This window comes from Maniola jurtina, chromosome 12 (genome assembly GCF_905333055.1).
Source record: "Maniola jurtina chromosome 12, ilManJurt1.1, whole genome shotgun sequence".
In the NCBI taxonomy this organism is placed as follows: domain Eukaryota; kingdom Metazoa; phylum Arthropoda; class Insecta; order Lepidoptera; family Nymphalidae; genus Maniola; species Maniola jurtina.
Window position 1 is genome coordinate 7,908,057 of NC_060040.1, and position 23,482 is coordinate 7,931,538.

At 34.7% G+C, this 23,482-nt stretch overlaps 2 protein-coding genes across 2 annotated transcripts; both read right to left on the bottom strand.

Annotated features, from left to right (window-relative positions):
- Positions 1–59: 59 nt before the first annotated feature.
- On the bottom strand, positions 60–11,570 carry LOC123870370 (PI-PLC X domain-containing protein 3). Its single transcript, XM_045913653.1, has 7 exons — positions 11,464–11,570; positions 7,035–7,183; positions 4,900–5,144; positions 3,695–3,907; positions 2,412–2,499; positions 1,892–2,126; positions 60–782 (listed from the first exon to the last, which is right to left on the bottom strand). Exons 1-7 carry the CDS (start codon positions 11,525–11,527, stop codon positions 439–441), a joined length of 1,338 nt encoding a protein of 445 aa, XP_045769609.1. The 5' UTR covers positions 11,528–11,570; the 3' UTR covers positions 60–438.
- Positions 11,571–12,790: 1,220 nt separating this feature from the next.
- LOC123870364 (glutamate receptor ionotropic, kainate 2-like) lies at positions 12,791–23,449 on the bottom strand. The gene is made up of 17 exons (XM_045913640.1): positions 23,127–23,449; positions 22,459–22,575; positions 21,973–22,047; positions 21,195–21,500; positions 20,808–20,899; positions 20,513–20,632; positions 20,147–20,332; positions 19,893–20,054; positions 19,368–19,565; positions 18,608–18,868; positions 18,308–18,531; positions 18,068–18,205; positions 15,171–15,369; positions 14,310–14,538; positions 13,810–13,928; positions 13,538–13,693; positions 12,791–13,154 (listed from the first exon to the last, which is right to left on the bottom strand). The coding sequence occupies exons 1-17, from the start codon at positions 23,209–23,211 to the stop codon at positions 12,969–12,971; spliced, it is 2,853 nt and encodes a 950-aa protein (XP_045769596.1). The 5' UTR covers positions 23,212–23,449; the 3' UTR covers positions 12,791–12,968.
- Between the last annotated feature and the right edge of the window lie 33 nt (positions 23,450–23,482).

Genomic DNA, 23,482 nt, shown 5'->3' on the forward strand with positions numbered 1-23,482 from the left:
CCTTGTTTTTTTACTATACCTACCATTTGATAACTAGGCATGAATATTAAATAAAAAAATAATAATACAATGATATGTTTAATTTTGGTTTCGTAAAACAAATCGTTTCTTATCAAGTAACGATGGACTAGTTCACTCTTAACAATAATAATAATTAATATTACATAATTTATCTCACTACATTGTTTGCCGGAATCATATGAGTGGAATGTCAGGCAGTGTTAAAGCATTAATGTACCGGAAGACTCCGTTCAGTGATGGAAGTGACAGTAATAAATCAATTGGTCAATTTATATAATATCAACGAGCCGTTTTAGAACGGTTTCGGTGGTACTCCGTAAGTGGAAGTCCTGGGGAGCGACGTCCATAAACCTGCAATCGGGGACGATGCCACTTATTGACGAGAATCCCTCCGGTTCGAAGACGTACTCCGCTTCGTCATAACCGACTGGAGCGTTCGACACTCAGTGCTATGGACACGTCGGTGACGTCGTTGCCCAGGAAAAAGTCCGTAGAAACAATGTTGGCGTTATTCCGCCAACGAGTTTTAAGGCGTGCTGTGACATTTCTGTTGACAGCATCTGCGTTTTCTCTTAATGATCCTCTCACTAGTAGGATGTCTAAGACGGTAGGGGTGGTCTGTGCCATAGCAGAAAATAGTGGCGATCGAGCAGAAGGCAGCGGTGATCTATCGATCATATTGTCTAAGAAATGGAAGAGTTCTGAGGGGCGGTTGGTGTTTGCCCAAAGATGAGGCAATATCGGCCATAACCATCTGTTACCTGAAACAGCAGAATTATGAATTATTTTATGAAAGTATTTATCACCACATGAAAGAAATTCAGATTTTTCAATGCATATTATCAAAATTGCGGTATCGCCACTGATTGAACTTGAATCCTAAGGCTGTTGCGGCCTTGGAGAGTGTCTTTAATCCGTATAGATCACGGTCCCTTCAATGCCTCCATATTATGTATTTTGTATTCTAATAGTCGCTTAGACTGTTAAAAAATACATTTCGGAAACGGCGTTGGCGGTGGTTTTAGCGGACTAAAGGCACTCTAAAGACGCGCTAGCTCTTCTAGCTAGGTCTTTGCAATTTTTGAAACGATTTTGAGATACTGTGTGAAATTTCTTATTAGAAACCTTCTGCATTCAAATTAAATAAGAGGTGTAATTATTATTTTATAATAATTGTTATGACGCCATACGCATATTTATGTAATGTAGTTTTAAACGCTATTGCACAATTAATTTAGTTATGCTGCAATGTTACCTATATAATTTAATGTATTATTCTGTAATAATAGAATACCTTTTAAATTATTTATTACAGAACTTCTCATGCAGCAATGCAGTTTGTTTGTATGATAATCCTTACGTAAAAAGTATTGTAATGATTTATGTTTGTATCTTTCTAAAGAGTAAAGGTTATTAGTTAAATATCTAATAAGAGTAGGTTAAGGTAGGTTAGAGAGTAGGTAATAAGGTAGGTAGGTGAAAAACGCGTTTAACGTTTCGGTACGATGCTTCGGAGTACCTAACTGTTTAGATTAGGGGTAACCTATCTAATTCCAGGTTAGTGCAACTGCATCTTAGCATTAGTCAATGGCGTACAGGTCATAAAAGCATAAAATCACTGGTTACCTACCCTACTTGAAAATGCTCAACAAACATTTTTAAATTATGACCTGATATTAATCGGCTAGGTGCAAACCTACCCTAAACTAACTAAGGCCTACCATGGCTTGTGGAATTTTGTGCTCGCAGTTGTATGGTTCCTAACCATTAGGTGAGACCACTTACTTCTAGTTAATACTTCCTGCAGCGTGAAGCCAGGACTCACAAAGAATCCTTTGTGGGTCCTAGCTTCCTCCACAGTTCTAATTACCAGCAACGATACTATTGTCGACATAGCTGAATAGGAGCCGTCTACCGGCGTCCACGAAGGCCTGCAGTGTTGGACCTCTCGTACCGGGCCCCGTGGCAAACTGCGACGCAGGCGCTATATGTGGACCCAACTCTCTTTGAACTATATTCAGCAAGCCCCGATGCACTTGTTGAATTGGCGCCCCATTTTGATGGTAGAATCCAACAGGAAAGTGATGAGCGTCAAGGAATATAACCTGAAAATCGATTACAGAAAATTTTGAAAAAATATTATCTGCAATCATACCTGGAAGTAAGTTATATATGATAAACTAATGAGTTGACTTAGATTTTTGTTACTCATATAATTTATAATAGTACCTATCTACCTAAGGTTGGTAAGTTTAGATATTGTTTACCAATATTTAATAAATAGGTTAATAGGTTACAGAACCCTTCTTTTGATCTTTTCCTTTGTTTTTCACAAATATAAATGACTATTTTAGTTAGTCTTAAGTTTATTTTATTGTTTATAAACTTACCTCTTTAGTACTGTCTAGAAAAGCTTTTATTTCTTTTAATAATGGTAATAACGGACGGACACGAATGAGGTTGTGATTCAGCCAGTATCTGTAAATATAGGAAATTGTTCAAGTCAGACATTACTTTCCTGCTGTTATGTCGGTAGGTAGTCTTTCTATTATGTTGTAAGAACTTTATCATTTATTTTTTATAGTACTGTAAGTACCTACTTCATGATAGACCAGTGGTTGAGACGTCCACCTCCTATTCGGGAGTTCGGAAGTTCGATTCCGGGCACGCACCTTTAAGTTTTCAGAGGTATGTATGTGCGTTTTAAACAATTAAATATTCCTTGCTTTAACGGTGAAGGAAAACATCGTGAGGAAACCTGCATGCCTAAGAGCTCTTCACAATGTTCTCAAAGGTGTGTGAAGCCTGCCAATCCACACTGGGCCAGCATGGTAGACCATAGCCTAAGCCTTCTTACTCTAAAGGAGATCCGTGGTCAGTAGTAGTCGGCGATGAGTCAATCATGATGATTGTAAGTAGCTACAAGGTGTATTTACAGCGATCGCGATGAAAATTACGCATATAATAATAAAATTGCATATCGGCATCAGATAATAATTAGGGTAGCCTAGCCATGCGTGACCGATCTTCACGTAACTGCCCGGTTTTCTATTTGTGCTAGTAAAATATGTAAAATATACGAAGTTTTAAAGTATTATTTTTATTTGTTTCATATAGATTTCACCTAGGAGGTCACTTATATGAAATCAGTTGTTACACATAAATAAATTATCATTTACCATAAAATTTTATCATTCATTTCATTTCATTTCAATATCATTTATTCATTAAATAACGGTCTATAGTTGTTAACGTCTTACCTACTTATTTCGTACTTACTTATTTCGATATTTTAAAGTAGCGAAGTCACGGGAATCAGCATAAGTTTATTTTACGCTATATTTTAAGGTGTCTGACATAATTTTTAATTTTTATTAATTTTGGAATAAAATTTGAATCGCGTCCTGACTCCTGATATCGAATTTCCTGATTTAATTTTATTGCTATGTGTTAGGTATAGATAGGTAATTCATATAGGTATTCAGTTATACTTAAAGAAAGTAAAGTTAATAATGATTCTATGCAAAAACACGAAAGTACCTAGGTACCTCGTTGCGATCGGTTAGGCAGGTTTTCATTTCTTTTTTTTTATTCTGCTAAAGGTTTTTTTTTAATTCTTGGGCCGTTAAGAAGATAACCTATAGGTACCTTTTTACCACGCGAAGTGACTTACCTGTCTTCTTCTCTCTCATAAAAGTCATAATATGCGATGCGGAAGTCAAAATATCTGATGCCGTGGACCAGTTGAGCCCAGATGGAGCGGTCCTGGCACAGCACGAAGCTATCCCGTTCGACCGTGCTGATTTCTGTGTCGAACTTCCACGCGCCAGCATTGTGCGTACCGGGTATAGCAAGCTCGCCAATACGCAGTTTGTTGATTTTATCCCTGAAATATAAACATATTTTTCCACAACAGTTTCTTGTAACAGGTCAGCCTGTTTCTGTTCTTAGAATGCCACTATCATTTAGGTAGGGACATACCGATACTTAAAACGAACTTTCCTGATCATTATAAATTATTATTATTAGAGTTTTCGCACTTAGGTGGCTTCACCTGCCTGATTCCGGTCATCGGCCGATAAAGTGTTCTATTCAACCGATTTTGATCAAACTTAAATAAGTGTGACTAAGTTTAGTAGGTTCCATGTAACATGCTCTGAATCTGCTTAAGACTCATGGCATCATAAACAATTTTACAGTAGACAGTAGTACAGTAGTGATATGCTTATTCTCACTTAAAATTATTTATAAGTCATAGCAGCTAGCCCGAAAAGAAAAGAAAATTAACATTAATATTAGGTATACAATACGTTACTCATTCTTTGCCTATGCCCTCAAGCAATGAACTTGTAAGAGTTATAAGGAAATATGTGGGCAGGAAAGTAATAAGATACTTTACAAACCAATCTCGTCATTAAAGAGTTAATGGTATCTTATCTTTGTCTTGCCACTGAAGAAAGTAGATACGGGGTCATTCTTCTTCATTAACGTTGAATAAGATAATGGAGCTAAAATAAGATTTGCGATTTGCCAAGTGTCGTTATGAAAATGAATGTATTTTTAATTTATAACTAGGCATTTGTTTGTTATCATTTCTCAGAATGGGACAAAATACCATTTTATCAAGTATCAACACCCTGGCCTTGGTAAGCTGTTTGCTCAGAGGTTCCTTTTTGAATGTAATAAGTTGTAGGGTCAAACTTTTCGAAATTCCCACGGGATAGGGAAGAATAGCGTCGGCGGGCGATTGCTTTTTATAAATACAGGATTTAAAATAAAAAAAGTAGTTTTTTATGGTTTCTTATCAGTTACCATCAGTACTATCACCTGTCTTCGTTTTTGCTAGAGTTCTGGTTACACCCTGTATAAGTTACTCACGCGTTATCTTCCATCCATGTTGGCTGAATCTTCAGGCAGTTGAACGATTGTATAAAACTGTTTCCTGCACCAACCCACGGCCAGAGGCAGTGGGGGCCTTTGACTCCGGGGCTACTTTCCCAGCCAGCGGGTAGACTTCCTTCACCGAGAGAAATGTTCGTGATAACGAATCCGACAGCTGAGTTTAAAGGGAACGTGGCCAAAGCGTTTTTCCACGACATAGGCCTGTCATTGAAAAGACCTATCTGAAATGAAAACAGAGACTTAATTCGTACAATTGAATCATTGAAAATTATTTAAATATTTAAAGTTAGTTAAGTGTGTGGTATGCTGAGGTTCACGCCAGTTCTTCTCAGAAGATTCTGTTTTTCGAACTGATGATAGAATCTTGGCTTTCATAAGTCGGCTTACATGAAATAAGTATTTTTCACATCTTTTGATTTCGAAATTGAGGCCAGTGCCTTTTTCTGCCAGTCATATAAAATATTAGACTAAATTCGAACGTTTTCTTTAATTTTTTTGGTTAAGATAGATAAAATACAGTAAATAAGTATTTAAGTAGATAATGGCTTGCCTGAATTACTAAATTCTTCAAAGCACTTTGCTTCAAAAATCTAATTTAGCTTGAAATTTGACGATAAAAGGTTCCTTAACAACCTTTGCGTCCTTTCAATTGATCTAAGTTTTGTGTTTAGAAATAATTTTCACCTAATAGAAAATTGTCTTATTCTTTTAACGCTACAACTAAAGATATTCTAGGCGTTCTCATAATGTTCCTACCTAATGGGCATTGTTCCTTTCCCTTTAAGTAACTTCCCATAATAAATGATATAGAAGCTGACGAGGTTTAAAAAAAAATTAGGTTAAAAACTAAGTCTAGACTGAAAAAAACATTAGAATTAATTGGACTAAGGATATAGAACGTAAATTGGATATAGATACTGGCCATGATTTACCTACTTAATTGTTATACAAAGTTAACATTACGTAGTAGATACCTATGCGTGTCGTTCCGTTCAATGTAATGATTTTATACACAGCGATAATGGCGATAGTCAGGCGACTGGACGTGTGAATAAAGACTTCCACTTGGCTTCCACTAGATAATATAGGTACCTACTGTACTAGGTTTCGTAACACAAACAAGTAACAGCGAGTAGCGAGTACAAAGAGTAATGATGCGGTAATAAAAACACCCGTTCAATATTTCAGTGTCAAGTCCGAAAGTGTTTATGAGAAAAACAAGCGCGTGTTTACATTCTCTCAACTTTAACACCGTGAATGTTAAATGCGTACCCTAATGTTAGATGTACTTAGAATTCTATGGAATCGTCGCATAAGCAACCCGTTAAGTGCGTGTTAAGAATACATACACGCTAAGGTCGGATTCTTATAAAAACCATTGCCTTGCTTATAAAAACCATTTTCCCGTAAATCAAAAAGAATTTACGTATATTTTTTAAATACCAAGTTTTTAGAGAAGACAAAAAAGTATAAAATAATTATAGTTGGCTATGAGAATACGTCTTGTATGATTAAAAATCGGCCCAGTAGTTTAGGCGCTACGGTGGAACATACAGAATCTGTATACAAACATACACACATATGTACATACATACATAGACTGCTAAAATCATAATCCTTCCTATCGGCTTTGCCTTAATCGGGTAAAACGAAAAACGTGGGACGCACGGTTTGCATTGGTCAGTAGAGAAAGCGGACAGCGGAATAGAAACAGATCCAGAGTGTGTAGTTGTGTACTTATTTTGACTTCGTTTGACAGACAAAATTATATCTTCAATAAATCAATAAATGAATCAATAAATCAATAAATCTCTGACATGTACATCTGTCTCGTTTTAACTCTAAGTAAAGTCAGCAAATTCAAAGTAGGTACGCTCTGTAGTTAGAACGTTGGCTCAATTGGAGCATAACTATCAGCATTTAAAACAAGATTCTAGATCTATTCAAGATCTATTAGAAATTAGCATCTATCAGTGAAAGAATGTTCAAAATCGGATCATTCCCTATACTTAACGTACATAACTTTGCCTCTTTATACTACTCGGTTTTCTTTAGTTTTATAATATAAAATAATGTAATATAAGGTATATTATATAATAAGTGTAGATTACCTGCATAGGCGTATCGGAACAGGTACTGAAATCCCAATTCAGTTCGATAGCATCGAGCAAGTTCTTTCCGCCTGTTAATCGTATCGCTGGGGAGTACACTGTCACCCATACTCTTCCACATGCTGATTTTTCCAAAACATAATTGCTCGCTGAAACATTACATTACTGAGCTAAATATCAAGTTTAAACTTTATTAATTTGCATGCAGAGAAACTTGAAAGGTTAATTTTCTTAGTAATAATTAAACATGAAACTTCTAATTCAGAAGAAACAGTAAGTAATTTACAAGCACCATCATCAAATATTGATAACACGTATATATTGTTTATATCACTGTAAAAGTAAGAAAAAAATATTTCGGCTTAGGAGTTCATGTACTAGGTATACAATATTATGTGTATCATTATGTTTAGTGTACATAATCGTAGCAGTTATCTTTTAGTAGAATCTTAATACCCTACCAAAGCAATTTTAATTGATTTACATAGAGTTTTTTTTATTAAAGCATACCTACTTTATAAAGTATAATAAGCCTATCTCAAAAGATAGGCACACAATCAATAATACTCAATAGAATACAAGAGTAGAATAGAAGAATACAGAAATTAAAAAAAAAATAGTGATTCATATAGATTCATAATGTAAAAATCCGTAGACGAGTTAATTTTAGGTAACAATTTTTGTAATTACCTAAGTTTTATTTTGTGAATATTTAAAAAAGTATACATAAGTGTAAATTAAAAATGTAGGTATAACACCCCCGACAAGTGAAGGTTACAGTAACTAGAAAAGAGCTAATAACTTTTAAACGGCTTAACCGATTTTCTTGAATTATATATAGCTAAGAACACTCTCGATCAAGCCACCTTTCAAACAATAAAAAAAACTAAATTAAAATCGGTTCATTGGTTTAGGAGCTACGATGCCACACGTCAAACTTATAACATCCCTCTTTTTGGGTCGGGGGTTAAAAACATGCATTCTAAGGTTAGTGCCCATCACCGAAGGTACTCTGCGAGCCGCAGCTACGTACATACACTTTTTAAATGGCGCATGGTTCGACTTATTTTTATGTTCGTGTCCAATGATGGCCGTCGGTATGGCATGTATGATACTGAAAATGATAATGATGAAGGAAAAATATTACTTCGGTATATATATGTGTATTAGTAAGTAGGTACTACATTATAAAAAGTGTAGTTAACATTTCATACATACAAGGGAAGGGTAAATATAAACCTTTAATGTTGATAGATAAAAAAAAATATTTAATAAGAAAATTTTATCGTTCATAATGTATAAAATATATGAGCGATTGTTCTTTTGTTAATAGTATCTATAATCTCATTGTCTTTTTAATAATATTAACGCGAGTGCAAACTGCAATGACTAATGCTTTACATTTCTATTACTTATATCGTAAGTTGTATTAATGGCATAGCAATGACTGAAATATAAGTAGATACATATTTATATACTTAAGGAAAACCAGAATGAAGAAATATACTAGTCTTGTACCTAAGTAAGTATAATTTTTCGGTGGATACCATGTGGATACATAAGTAATCTAATAATTATGCAATAGTACCTATCTACTTACGTGATAATACTATGTTTACTACAGGGGGTAGTAGGTATATTCAAGTAGGTTTACCTAATTTATAGTAAGAAAATTAGTAGAAAACATAAGACGGGACGCAGAAATTTCTACAACGCATTCTATTTTTAATGGGATCCCTTAGTAGAAATATAGTAGAACTTTCCAATCAAAAAATTGCAGATTCTTTTTACGAAAATCCCTACTTCTAAAATGTAAATACATGGTAGTGTCAATAGCTTTCATACTTATCCTCCTAACTCGTAGCTTTTATAAAAAAATGTATCCACTCAAACTCAAATTTTATCAAACGAGATAAACGCACAACGATCATCACCGATTTGTCCCAGTTTCGTTGTCAATGAAGTCAAATTACATAATTGTAGTGACATAACATTGTAACGGCCGCGCGGTAGTCTAACCGCGTGCGACTTCAGCTCCTTTTACGGAATACCTGCATTATGTAATTAGTAGGAACTCTTCGCGATTACAATTCTATGCATAGCGACCTATAAAATATACCTACCTAACATTATCTAATTAATATGTTGATAGTAAAAGTGCAATTGGATACGTGCATTACATTCTGATTTCGTCTCAATCTATCTTGCACTCTATGACAACGGTCTAGAGTTCTAATTTCTTTAGAGTTCTTCGTGTGCGCGTTCCGCTAGCAAAATTGGTCATACAAAAATAAATAGGTAAGTATGTTAAATATTTATAAAATAAATAATTGTTTATTTTTTGACCTACGCAATTAACACTTTATTGTCGCCATAGACCTTAATAATCGTTGTCGCATCACGTCGTTGTCACTTAACGGGGTTTTTAATTATTTAGCGGGATTTTAAATTCTATCTCAAAACGATGAATTTTAGAGTTCCGTACCTTAAAAGAAAAAAAAAGAACCCTTAAAGGATCACTTTATTGTCTGTTTGTTCGTCTGTCGTGTCTTTCACGAAAATCTTTAGGGTACTTCCCGTTGACCTAGAATCATAAAATTTGGCAGGTAGGTAGAGTACAAGTAAAGGACAAAATCCGAAAACTGTGAATTTGTTGTTACGTTCCAAAAATAAACGAAAATGTGTTTACGAAAAAATTAATTTACTAATTCACATATAGATAGCGCAGTCCGTCATTAACTTGCAGTGTTCTACATAAAAGTGTTAGACTGTATACCTTGTACGATGCTACAGAACCCGTCCTGTGCGAGTCCAACTCGCACTTGGGTGTTTTTTTTAAAGATTAGTTTAAAAGTCCTAAGAATTTCCTTTCTTTTCCTTATTCCTTTGATCATTATTGATTTTTAGAAAGTCGTACGTTTCTATTTGTTAACCGGAGTCTGTATCTATTGTGTTAGCATCTGTGTTATCACTCATCATTGACCCACTAAGATAAAGTTACCTAATACCGTTTTCTTCTGGTTATTTTGCAAGTTTCCGATATATGTAGTAAGGTTCAGCAGTCTGGATTAACTCTTTGAACACATATTATTCAGGATGCCCGTCTTCATGTGCAGTGATAACAACTGACCCCCGCAACCCGTTGATAAATAAAATTAATACATATACATATATGTATAAAATAGGTGCTCCATTTGTGATTAGTCGCAGACTTTGGTAGACCGTAATAGTGAAAAATATATCCCAAGACCATCCAAATCCGTATTGCAATTATGAGATTTTTTAGTGATACTTCTTGGGGTTACATACGCAAAAGGTAAAAACGGAACCCTTTTAATGCCACTCTGCTGTCTGTCTATCTGTCTGTCTGTCTGTCTGTCCGTCTGTCTGTCCGCGTGTCACAGGTAAAAATAACTGTCATAATAAAGATAATGTTAACGATACATAATGTTAAAATAATTTAAAGAAAATGGCCGGAACCGGAACATTATGTCGCTACCTAGACGCGAGTTGACTGTACTTATACATCACAATAAGATAACAAACTAAATACCGGCCAAATGCGAGTCAGACTTGCGCACTGAGGGTCCAGTATTCGGGTATTTTTTCTAACATTTTGCACCATAAAACCAAAACTATAATGAATAAAAAGAAATAGAAATCTGTTTTAGAATGTACAGGTAAAGTCCTTTCATATAATGATATCCCACTAGATATAGTTATCTTACTTTGATAATTGAAAATACTAATTATATTATTTTTTCATGAACACATTTTAATTTTTTTTTGTGATGTAACCACGAATTCACGGTTTTGGATTTTTTCCTTTACTTGTTCTATAAAATCTACCTACCTGCCAAATGTCATGATTCTAGGTAAGCAGGAAGTTCCCTGTAGATTTTCTTGACAGACAGGACAGACGGACAGACAGACAATAAAGTGATCCTATAATGGTTCCGTTTTTTCTTTTGAGGTGCGGAACCCTAAAAATTGTCTTTCATTTACAGTAGGTACTTATTATTCTTAATTATAATTGTAAAATAATAATTAGGTATATTATATTTGAGTTGGCTAGAAAATGAGTCAAGTGCAAGTAAGTGTATGTTTATCTAAGTTGACGATAGTAGAAAAGTAATTTTTAAGTTGATTTACAAAATTATTTAGAGAGCTACGATTATAATTAATTTTATCACTATGTACGTACTTAGTAAAATTTTTAGAGATACGATTAGGTTTGCAATCGCCAATCAATGATATTTTTAACGGGATTCATGAATCTTTCATAGCTATTTTTACAAAGAACTTGTTTTGTAAACAAGATTATTAATTTAACAATAGTTTTTTACTAAACTTCAGCTTAATTAATAAAAAGCCTCTCTGTAACCTTTGATTACAAGAAAATGGTAGAAAACGTAGATGAAAAACTTACGTGCGATGGAAGCACCAAGGGCGGAAGCGGCGAGGAAAGCCACTGCGTACCACGAAACGGCCATCTTTATTGGTGGCTCCCGCGCCACTGAATGCTGTCAGTGGATTTGGCATTCTTTCGCCACAATTGATTGTTGCGCAGGATACGGTGCAATCACAGAGAGACTGACTTTCCATACCCGTATACATCGCACGGTACCTTGTACTTACAAAGCGTGAATTGCCAAAGAATTGTTCAATGTATTATAAAGTGGAAACTTTCTCCAATACTATGTTGGAATGAAGGGGTAATGATAGTGTGGTTTCCGATTGTTCCCACATTTCCGATCAGATTTGACGCACGCGACTTGCCCTAGGGTCCACCACGTGCAAGTGGTCCAGGATGCAATCAATTCAAATATGTGAATGGACGGACCTAGACCTAGTAGAAGTTATTTATATACAAAAAGGAGTTTAAAGTCCCTTCAATCACTTATACGTACCTTTATTTCTCTGAGTCGTAGTCATCATTGCTCAGGGCCATGACCTCTTTTCGTTTAAATACATAACTGTAGGGGTTCTCTTAGGAGAATATTACGGTGAGCTCCCAGTTATTGCCGCATAATATGACCTAAGAGTATATTCTACGGGATTTCGACTCTTTATGTTTGACGATTTATTATCAAACTAAGTAGAATTGATGCACGCGATTTCGTCCACTAGTATTTTTTACAATCCTGTAGAAAATCTTCGATTTTCCGTGATGAAAGGTTTGGTTCCAGATAAGGTACCTACCTAAGAAGCTATATCTGTACCAAATAGATATCCTCCACGTGGATTTAGGTTTTTTAAGAATCTCTACACAACTTTTTGTCTCGAAAAAGGAGAGTTCACACTGTGGAAACTCTGATAACAACAACAAACGGTAGCCTATATCCTTAGATACCTGGCCTGCAAGCTACATAGCTTAAGAAAATAACACACAATGTAAGGTATTGCGATGTTACTAAAATGAATTAAAGGGTATTTGCGTCACAAACAAAGAGCTGATATGGTATTGAAAATCTATAATGTGTAGGTATATAGGATTATGACGTCCGCAAATTACACTGATTTAATAAATTAATCAATAATTAATTAGTTATTAATGCTTCGATAAAACTAATAAATTATAATAGCTGACAGTGGAAATATTGAATGATTAGTAGATGGGATGGGATATCGGATAAATTAGTAATGGGATTGCACAATAGTGCAAACAAAGTAAGAACTGAACTCGTAAGAATATATTTAATAAACAACGATTCTTAAAATATATTATATTATTATATACTCAACTAAAATATATTTTATACTTAAAATACTGTAGGTATTATGATAAAAGAAACAGTAGAGTTTAGACTGCCTTAAGTGTGGGTGCCGTACCTTTATGCCATAGATTAAGGATTAGTCTCCGTTGCGCATACTATACTTATATGTATAACCTGGAAGTAACGTAAGCTTAGTTTAACTATAGTAAGTTTTTTTTCACTGCGGTTCTTTTTCGAAATCAAGGAAATTTTCAATAACATTGGATCGGGTTTCCTTTTTCTCACTGCCGTTGGAGGACGCAAGAGAAGGTGCTCTGCTCGGGTTACGAAGTACTGGCTTCTGGAGTTGGAAGAAGTTGAGTGAGGCCTTTAGTTCCTTGATAAAAACTTCTTTATGACCAACCTAAAGGAAACATTCTAATTATTAAAATTGATGCTTCTGCTGCTAGCGGTCTGATCTTGCCACAAAAATGGGAAGTTTATTTGATTTCTGATTGGATCATGATCTACTCGTATTGTACGTCAACTTTTTATCCGAAACATCATAACATTTATTTTATTTGCCGGTTTACTCCGGTTTCTGGAAACTTTAATAAAATCCTTATAAAATCTGTTAGGAGATATGATGTTACAAAGATAAAATGAGTATCTACCTAGATAGTTAGCAGTGAATGACTTTTCAAGCATTTTTAGGATTACAAAAGTGTCTGTCTGTCCGTTCGTCCGTCGACGGTACATAATGTACTTAAATATTGTATAGACTGACTACAGTTACTGTATAATTACCTGTTCCCTCACTACGATATTTCTGACTTCATTCGTGAATTCAATAGCAGTGATGAACAAGCAGAACACCAACCCCACGATGAGGGCAACGAAGGCGCCTATCAAATTCTTCATCTCGAGATCACCCTCTTGATCATTTTTATCAACCGTTTCATCCTGATAATATCACAAAGATTTATTTTTACCTTTTTTTAAATAAGTTACAAGACGTGTACACATTGTGTACACAAGATATTATCATCATCATCATTATATAAAAATATTATTCTTACTTCGCATTCCTTTTCCGGTTTATTTTTCTCTTCCCACCATTTCTTTTTGATTTTGTCTAAGCTTGCCGCTTCCTTCAATTCCAAAATGGCTTTGTTTATGTGAGTTCGAAAAGGAGAATCTACAAAAAATGTGAGAAAACCTTAAACCTTTCACTTAACTTTGATCTGAACTGAAATCGTTTGTTTTTATTGTTACGAAATAACTCTACTCAGTCCTCTTTAGGATCTGATCCAAAGTGATACCTAAGTTTTTCAGTTTTTCAGGAAAACGGTAACATATTAAAGATGATTGTATCGTTCCTTTGTGGTTTATAACCATAGATATAAATCTAATACTTTATCCAGTACCCAGTAAACCGCAATAAAATCGACTCAATAGTTTTTCAGAAATAATTGGTAACCAAAAAAAACCGATCTAACACATACAAAATATCTAACTCCAAAACCATAGTATAATTGTTTATTATTTTAGTATTATTTAATTATTCATTGATACTCACTAGCTGGCATTGCAATCCCATAATCTTTAGAATCCAATTCTCCTCCAATTTTTTTAAGGTCACAATTTTTCCTCAACTCATATTCTATTATAGTGGACTCCATAAAGAATGCGTATTTACTCTTCCCGCTTATGACTCTCTTTACGCCCTCATCATTGCCCTTCACAAAAACTGCAGGATTGGATTCCATATTCTCGAACATTCTACGATACATTTTATCCTTGGAATTCTGAAAAAAAAAATCATATCAATTATAGCTGAATCATGGCCGATATTCCGTCCTAGTGGACATGGGTATTTAAAAATCCCATGGGAATTTTCTGATTTCCTGGGATAGTGTGGACTATGTCCACTAAAAGGTACCAAAAGGTAACAGATAAACAAAGTGAAAGACACTTTTGCATTCAACGCAGTCACCATAGATTTTTTTTAAAATAATTTTTGTTTACTTTGCAAAAAAGACATGTTGTTGACTATGCAACCAAGTACCCTGCCATTCATTTATTTCATATTCCTACCGACATATTGTGATTGTTCTGTGTAGTTCTCTCATCCGTGTAATATTTAATGTAATTTATACATAGAGAAATGTGCAGGGCCCAGACAAGTCGACAAGACTTAAGGGCGCTAAGAATATCATGTAAATAGTTAGTTGTATTAAGTTAGTTATGTAAGATTTATGTTGATATAAAACATATTGGAAACATTAAAACAGGGGAATTATTTCGGGAAAAGATGGTAGCGGTTTCCTACAAAATTACCTATATGATTAATAGATGTCTATTTTAACATGTCCTGTTATAGTACTGCGATTACCGAATATAAAATGCAAATTAATTGAGATTTTAGTCTTGCTTTTACCTTAAAGAAATCATACGTTGAACCATTTTTAATAGCCCCATATAAGACCTTAGTTTGCTTAGCTAGATCCTCGACTTTATTAATTGGTTCAGTCTCCATAGCAGAAGTCATGGAAGCTGAAAGTTGCGCTATGTATGTTTGACAAACAATCACTGCAAAGAACCACCACATACCGCATACCCAACGGGTTCCTGCAGCCCTGAAATATTTACACAGATTTAATGTAAAGCTTTATCTGTTAGCTGTACATGAAAGCAAGTAAATAAATCTGAATCTGAATCTGGAAAATAAAAATTAAATTAAAAATTTAAAAAACCCCCGACACATAAACCTCTAAAAAGTAAAAAAATAATAGGTAAGTATGTATGGGCCCTTTAAGAATAGTATAAATAGTAAAGTTTTTATCCAAGCGCTCGTTGCGCCAGGGGACCGCTACCTATCATAAACTATGAAAGTCATCTGTTGTAGAAAGAATAGTTTTTGTTAACTTTAGCGGTCCCCCGACGCAACGAGCGCTTGGATAAAAACTTTACTATTTATACTATTCTTAAAGGGCCCATACATACTTACCTATTATTTTTTTACTTTTTAGAGGTTTATGTGTCGGGGGTTTTTTAAATTTTTAATTTAATTTTTATTTCACGCTTTTTAAACTTTATTCATAAATTACCGTTTATTTGTGCCATTCTAAAACCCAATTTCTATAATAATATAAATCCAATAAGGCAGCTAATATCTCTTCAAAAGTAACATCAATGTTATGTTAATTATACGTTCCATGAAATATTTTTGACCGAACATCACTAAATCAAGAATTATCTGAATGACTCACATAGTTTAACACGACCAAAACGAAATATCTGTTTCTAACATGTCGTTGCTTTAAAAATGTACCCATTTTACGTAGTCGTATAATAGTTCGTTTTTCAAGATATACCTACGATTAAATTGAAATCGACTTTCACCCGATGAAATAAGGAATAAATTGGCTTGTATTTCATTTTGTTTATTATTGCATGTAAAATTTTTATTTGACATAACTTTCAAAAACCGGTCAAGTGCGAGTCTGCCTCACACATGAAGAGTTCCGTACAAGTTTTTTTTTATGTAATGACAATTCAGTTGTCGGATTTTTCTGTTTACTTGGGCCACAGGAGTTAAGAGTACTTGGGCTATAAGATATTGCGACCTGCCTTTCATGATTCTACGTAAACGGGAAGTACCCAATTTATAAGTTTTGATTCTCTTGAAAGATGACACACAGACAGACAACGAAGTGGTGAAGGAAAACACCGTCAGGAAACCTGCATGCTTAAGAGTTGGCCATAATGCTCCCTCAAAGGTGCGTGAGGTGTGCCAATACGTGCTTGGCCAGTGTGGTAGCTTCTAATTCTGAGAGGAGACTTGTGCTCAGTAGTGAGCCGGCGATGGGTTGATCCTGATAATGATGAATTTTAAACGTATTTTGTCAAAGTAAATAAGCTGAGTTCAAGCAGATAAAATATAAAGAAGGTGCGCCTAATGCATCATCCAAACCTGCGCGACAAAGCGACTACGATGCGGGAACCTCAGCCGCGCGGAGGGTCATCGCCTCCCACGATATTTAATGATGCCATGCACACCTACGCGACTACAACTGTCGAGGCTACAACATTTTTTTTTTTCTCTACAGATACCTACTGAACCCTAAAAATAGTTTGACTATGGTTTGGGTTTGGGTTGATTGTTCGTGGCCTTTGGTTGACTGTTGGATATTATAATTGAATTGATGTTTTCTCGTTTAACTGTGATTATAATTTTTATTTTATAAATTAGAAACTCCGCGCCTACGATCCAAAGTATCGGAGTTTTCCAAAACATTATTTTCAAATAAATAATTATGTATCTAAGCAACGTCCATCTTGACAGCTTGACATTTGCCAATTGACATAATATTATGAACCTCTGTTACAATAGTGAAAGATCCCAGGGCCACCAGCCGTCACGTATTTTCTGACGAACGAAATGTGGACGATTGAGTAGTGTTAGTATGTACTAAGAACGCATGCCTACAGACCTGCTAGCTTGCTTAGATGGCCAATTTTCAGGTATCAGGTAATCAAGGTACATAAATACATTACTTACCTCACGTAAATTCTCCAATTTTTTTAATTTTTAGCTGTTTTTTTAAATATTAATAATTAATTGACATAAGTAAACTATAAGAGAGTGAGAGAGAAGTCAATATATCCTAATACATGTCTTACTCAGTCTCATGCGCGTAGATAATGATGCCCTCGCGCTCAAACCCACAGAGGCATTAAAATTGAATTTAGGGGATGATTGGCCCTCTGGATCGGTCTGTCTTCTCGTAAAAGGTTTTAAAATAGTTGTCTGGTGGACATATATAAAAATGGAGCATCAGAATTTACGTGCAGTTAAGTAATTACTTATTTTGGGAGCTTTAAAGCGTCTGCAAAGCAAAATGGTTTTATGTACCTTGATTATCAGATACCTGAAAATTGGCCGTCTAAGCAAGCTAGCGCGTAGGCTAGGCATGCTTTCTTAGTACTTACTAACACTACTCAATCGTACATATTTCCTGTGTCAGAAAATACGTAACCTCTGGGGGTCCTGGGATAAAAGTAATAAGAAAACCAGGAAAGAGCTGATAACTTCCAAACGGCTGAACCGATTTTCTTGGATTATAGCTAAGAACACTCTCGATCAAGCCACCTTTCAAACAAAAAAAACTAAATTAAAATCGGTTCATTCGTTTAGGCGCTACGAGGCCACAGACAGATACACAGATACACAGATACACAGATACACAGATACACACGTCAAACTTATAACACCCCTCTTTTTGGGTCGGGGGTTAAAAAAGCTTTTTCTGTCTCTGCTGCTAAGTTCCTTACTTTGGCAAAATGTCACATCCCTGACACATAATCGAGCCCATTGTTAACCACGTGCAGTTTTTGAAGTTCCAAATGTTTTCTAATTCTTCTGGATCCTTATCGCATGGTTGCGGATTTTCCCAATCATCCGGTGAAATTCTGATAAAAGAAATGAAAGTAAGCTAAGTTAATAACCGTTAAGATAACATTTGTAATTTTTATCATCATGATAACCAAATTAGTATAGAATTGATTAATAACCTTGAGCAAACAAACAGGAGAATTGAAACAATGCAATACGCTGTTGCTGTATACATCCAAACTTCGAATGTATAAGGATTTAAGAACGAAAACATTCCTGGTGGAACTTCTTTTTCTTTTGTGTATAAAATACTAATTCCCAATGACATGAAAGGCACCGAAAAATCCACAACCTTTTTCCTGTCTTCAGTAATAGTTATGTCACCAACAACTAAATCAGCTTTCTGTAATTAGGCATCAAAATCAGATTTTTCTGTGTAAAGACATAAAATTAAGATTTCAATACTTTTAGGTACTAACATTATTTAATAATTCATCAAGTACTCCATAAGACTTTCTGGTTATCACATTATTTTTGACTTCTTTCTTGGGCTCGTAACTTTCAATTGTGTAAGTGTAATTAAATTTGTTCTTACGCAAATTATCAAAAATTTCTTTTATGAGTTCTACGGCAAATCCTTCATATTTTTCATCTGCTGTTTCTTCTTCACACTCGGAATCGGTACTATTTTTGAAACATTGCTTATCGCTGAAGAAAGGCTTTGTCTTTCGAGATAAAATCTATTTGGGAAATAGATAAGTAGTTATTAAATACAAGAACTTTAATTGAGAGTATTTTATGGTATATCAGAGGGATAATGTTATGTTACATACATAATAATTATATCACTACTAGCTAATGCCCGCGACTTTATTCGTATGGATTTAGGTTTTTAAAAATGCCGTCGGAACTTTTTGATTTTCCGGGATAAGTTGTAGCTTATATCACTTTCCAGGGCTCCAATTATGGCCATGCAAAAAATCATGTCAATCTGTTGCTCTGTTGCGACGTGATTAAAGGACAAACCAATAAACCAACGAACAAACACACTTTCGCATTTAAAACCGCCGCACGCCTTGCTTTCGCGATTCCTTGGTTTATCTAGGAGAGATCGCTTTAGTAACGAGACCGCCTTTGCGTGCTATAATTTATTAGGTCAAAGTTTTATTTTGTATGTTTTGCCATATTACGTGTCAAAAAAATCTTTGTTGCCTGTTATTTCCTACGCTTTATACTTACTATAAAATGTTTACTGTTTTTTTTATATTTAACATCATCATCCTCAGGCCTGTCTTCCGTAAGTTCTTGGGTAGCAGAATCCCATGACCCAACAGTATTCAACTCAGACACGTAGATTTCGTTTATATACAAAGTATAATTTACTCGTTGACCCTTTTCATTAAATGCAATATGACCTGAAATTCCTGTTGATGTTGTCTGCAAATTAATCACATTTTTTTAATAAATTGGTGACATGATTCTACCTACAATTTCATCAAAATGTGAAATGATGCAATGGAATGCGCTAACATGAAGCTTTTTTCATAGATTTGGACCAAGTTATGTTTGTTTACAAGTATTATGGCCAAGCGAGCCTTATTTTCAAGATCCCTTTCCGAGAACAATGAGAATAAGGATTTTTGATACGTGAAAGATAAAATAACTGGTCTTTCGTTATTGCTCTTGTCAGTTACGTAGGCGTTGAAAATAATAATTTTGAAAGAATAACATAACATTTTCTGAGATACTCATACCAGCTCATACCTTTAATATTTCATCTTGAAGTTGAGCACCGTACGACCATGGAGAAAGGTTGGGATCGCATAAAGCATCATAAGGTCTCGATTTGTTTGATTTGATTGAGTCTACCTTTTGTAACGATTTCAGAATGTGATTTGCTATGTCATCCATTATTAGAGCTTCAAACTGAAATTATGAAATATTTTGATTGCCACATTAAAAGATCTCACTCGATCATCTTTTTTTTTCAATTATAAAAATAAAATTTATATAGATACCTTAAAGCTCGTTACAGGTGGGCGAACCGCGTTGTTTGTCTCTCCTAACCATTTCCCGACTCTTTGGGCCAAGTGGTGGTTTTGCAAGGTATCGTAATTAGTTATACTTAGCCATGTCACGTTAGAATTGAAATTTTTCAATTTTTCGGCCACCGTTGATGCGTCCATTGTTATTATGATGTAATGCTACAAAAGAATACATTTATTATTTTATTTGGTATGAAAGTAAAGTAATAAATCACTAATCTACCTCCAAATTATAAAATTTATGCTAAACATAATAGACCTTTCAAAAAGTTAAAGAGGACAACAGCATTCAATAGATACGAAGAAAAGGAGCATAATATTACATATTATGATATGTACCTGATAATGGGTAACCATTTGAACCTGCCTGGCTTCCGTTAAATATTGGATAACACGATCGACATGACAATCCAGTATTATATTTCGGTATATTTGAAACTTATTGAGGAGCTTAAATGTCTGCAATAAGATAAGACGTTAAATTCACAACAATAAAAGTTTAAGAAATTGATAAATTAATTTGATTTTACTGTATTCATTGTGAGCGAGAAAGTTAACGCTTATATAATGAATCACATAATATCTTAGATACGGAATGTAAAATCTGACGAAAATGTAAGAGAAAATAGCTTACGGGAAAGTTATTACTGTTAGGGTCTAGACGTTTTACAGTAACTGGATGTTGGTCTGTGTGGTGAGCAAGAATTTTCTGAACTCGTAGAAGCCCTAAAAAAGATATATATTGTAATTTATACTCAGAGTTAATTTTTCACGATTATCGGTAATATTCTAGTGTAATATTAGTATTTAGCATTCACAAAAAAGTCTATGATATATGAGAGCATATGCAAAATTATTATAATAAGTATAATTTTATGTTAAAACCTGTCATAATATTATATCTGTATTATGTGGCACAACTTAAAAAGTAGAATTTTATTTGTTTTTAAATGTATTTTCATAAGTACCTTTTCGACTTTGTTATCTTTATGTATGTGTTTGTTTTAATCATAATCCTTACCCATATCATCTTCGTAAAGTACTGCAAATTTTTCCCATTTATACAACTTCAGTAACTTTGCATACGCATATAGAATTTCGTCTGCGGGTGGATAAAAGTTGATGGAAATCTTTTTGAACACGGGTTCTTGATTTTCATCACTGTTTTCTGTAATTTCCTGGTGCGCGTCGGGGTTTAATGGTGGTTTCCACGTGGCTTGGATGTGGGGAATATTTGCTAAAGCGCATTGCTCCTTTACGGCCCCGTCAGATATTGGAATTTGCGGACCAAATATTACTATGGGACGCATCATCGTGTTAGAGCACACTGCAATCAAAAAAGTAATAATAATATAACTATTGATTCTGATCGAATTCTGGCCACGGCGGCCAATCATTTGTATAAGAAGTGTTCTGTGTAGTTGGGTTCAGATGAGTTTGGAATCAATAAGCATCCTTTAAAGTCTTGCTAATGAAGTACTAGAAGGAAATGTGCATTGTGCTCGTTTTAAGATAGTTTTTAACCCCCGACCCAAAAAGAGGGGTGTTATAAGTTTGACGTGTGTATCTGTGTATCTGTGTATCTGTGTTTCTGTGTATCTGTGTATCTGTGTATCTGTCTGTGGCCTCGTAGCGCCTAAACGAATGAACCGATTTTAATTTAGTTTTTTTTGTTTGAAAGGTGGCTTGATCGAGAGTGTTCTTAGCTATAATCCAAAAAAATTGGTTCAGCCGTTTGGAAGTTATCAGCTCTTTTCTGGTTTTCTTATTTGTTTTAATTATTCTGTATTCCTACTTACACTTTCTCCAAATCGAATAACTATCAGATCTGGATGGCTCTATTATTATGGGATTTAATCGCCAATCTTGAAGTGCTGAAAATTATGAAACTATGTTAAAGTGTAACATACTCGTACAAGTAAGTTTGATGAGCTTTCTACTGAGCGCTGAGATCTTTTAAATAAGTGGTCCCAGGTTTGATTCCCGGCAGGCACAATTTGGGAATTTATAATTTCTAAATTGTCATAATGAACCTTTAATCATTGAGGTAAAAAGTCTCTGCAAATTATATTATCTCTGTGATATTCAATATATGAGATTGATTAATTAATTAAAGATAGTAGATTTGTTTTTCATTATCAAAATAGGGAATGTTTAGCATAGCTACATTTGACACAGCAAAAAACCACTAAGTCATATTTATTTTGCATCATCATATTATGATTAAGATATACCTATAAGTATGGGTTAAGGTACTATTAAGTGCTCTGTTCTGTGGTTTATACCTTTGCCATCATGGGGGCTTGCAAGAGACAGCTGATCCGCTGGATCCAACCGAGCCTGGCGCATGGTCTCTTCGAATGCACGCTGTTCTGTTTTAGCATAGCTTTCGAATATACCCGCTAGAAATCACACTAATATTATAAAGGAGAAAGTTTGTGTGTGTGTGTGTGTGTATGTTTGTTACTCCTTCACGCAAAAACTACTGCACGGATTGGGCTGAAATTTAGAATGGAGATAGATTATATGCTGGATTAGCACATAGGCTACTTTTTATCCCGGAAAATCAAAGAGTTCCCACGGGAATTTTAAAAACCTACATCCACGCGAACGAAGTCGCGGGTATCAGCTAGTAATATAAAATTATGAAATTGGAATCATTTTCTTCTTTAAAATATACTTGCTCTTAAAAATGTATTTAATTACAAGAGGTATACGTACTTCAGTAGTTCAGAGTAGTTTTGACCCTACAGGCAAAAAAGTGCCGCCAAAAGAGTTTAACGTTCCCGTAATAAATAATGACTCCGGTAAATAATGACTGCGTGCGCCTTCCAAGTGAGCCCGCTTCCACCTTAGAGTGCATCATCATTCATCACTAACCATCAGCTGAGTTCGCTGTCATGGGATAACTTCTAATGGAATTTAAAAAGTAGTTTCATCAATTTTGACTTACCAATTTCATATCGAATTTCGTGAGTTTCTCTATGTATTATCTGCGAGTTTACGGAAACGCATATAAATGTAATTAACCACCACATAACGTCGTAACCACAAATAACTCTTTGGAGTTTAATTAGTTGACCGTCACTGTTATAACCGCGCTTTGTAAATTGATGACAAAACTATTAATGAGGACAGAATTTTAGTGTGCCCATTTTTAACTGAAGTTCTGTATAAGTATTTTAAAACGGTATCGGAAAGAAAAGAGATGTGATTTCAACTAAATAAAATATTGCCCAAATGTAAGCTTTAGGGCGTGAATCAATCGACAATGATGAGGATTGCGTCGCGTGTTATGCCGGCGTCTCC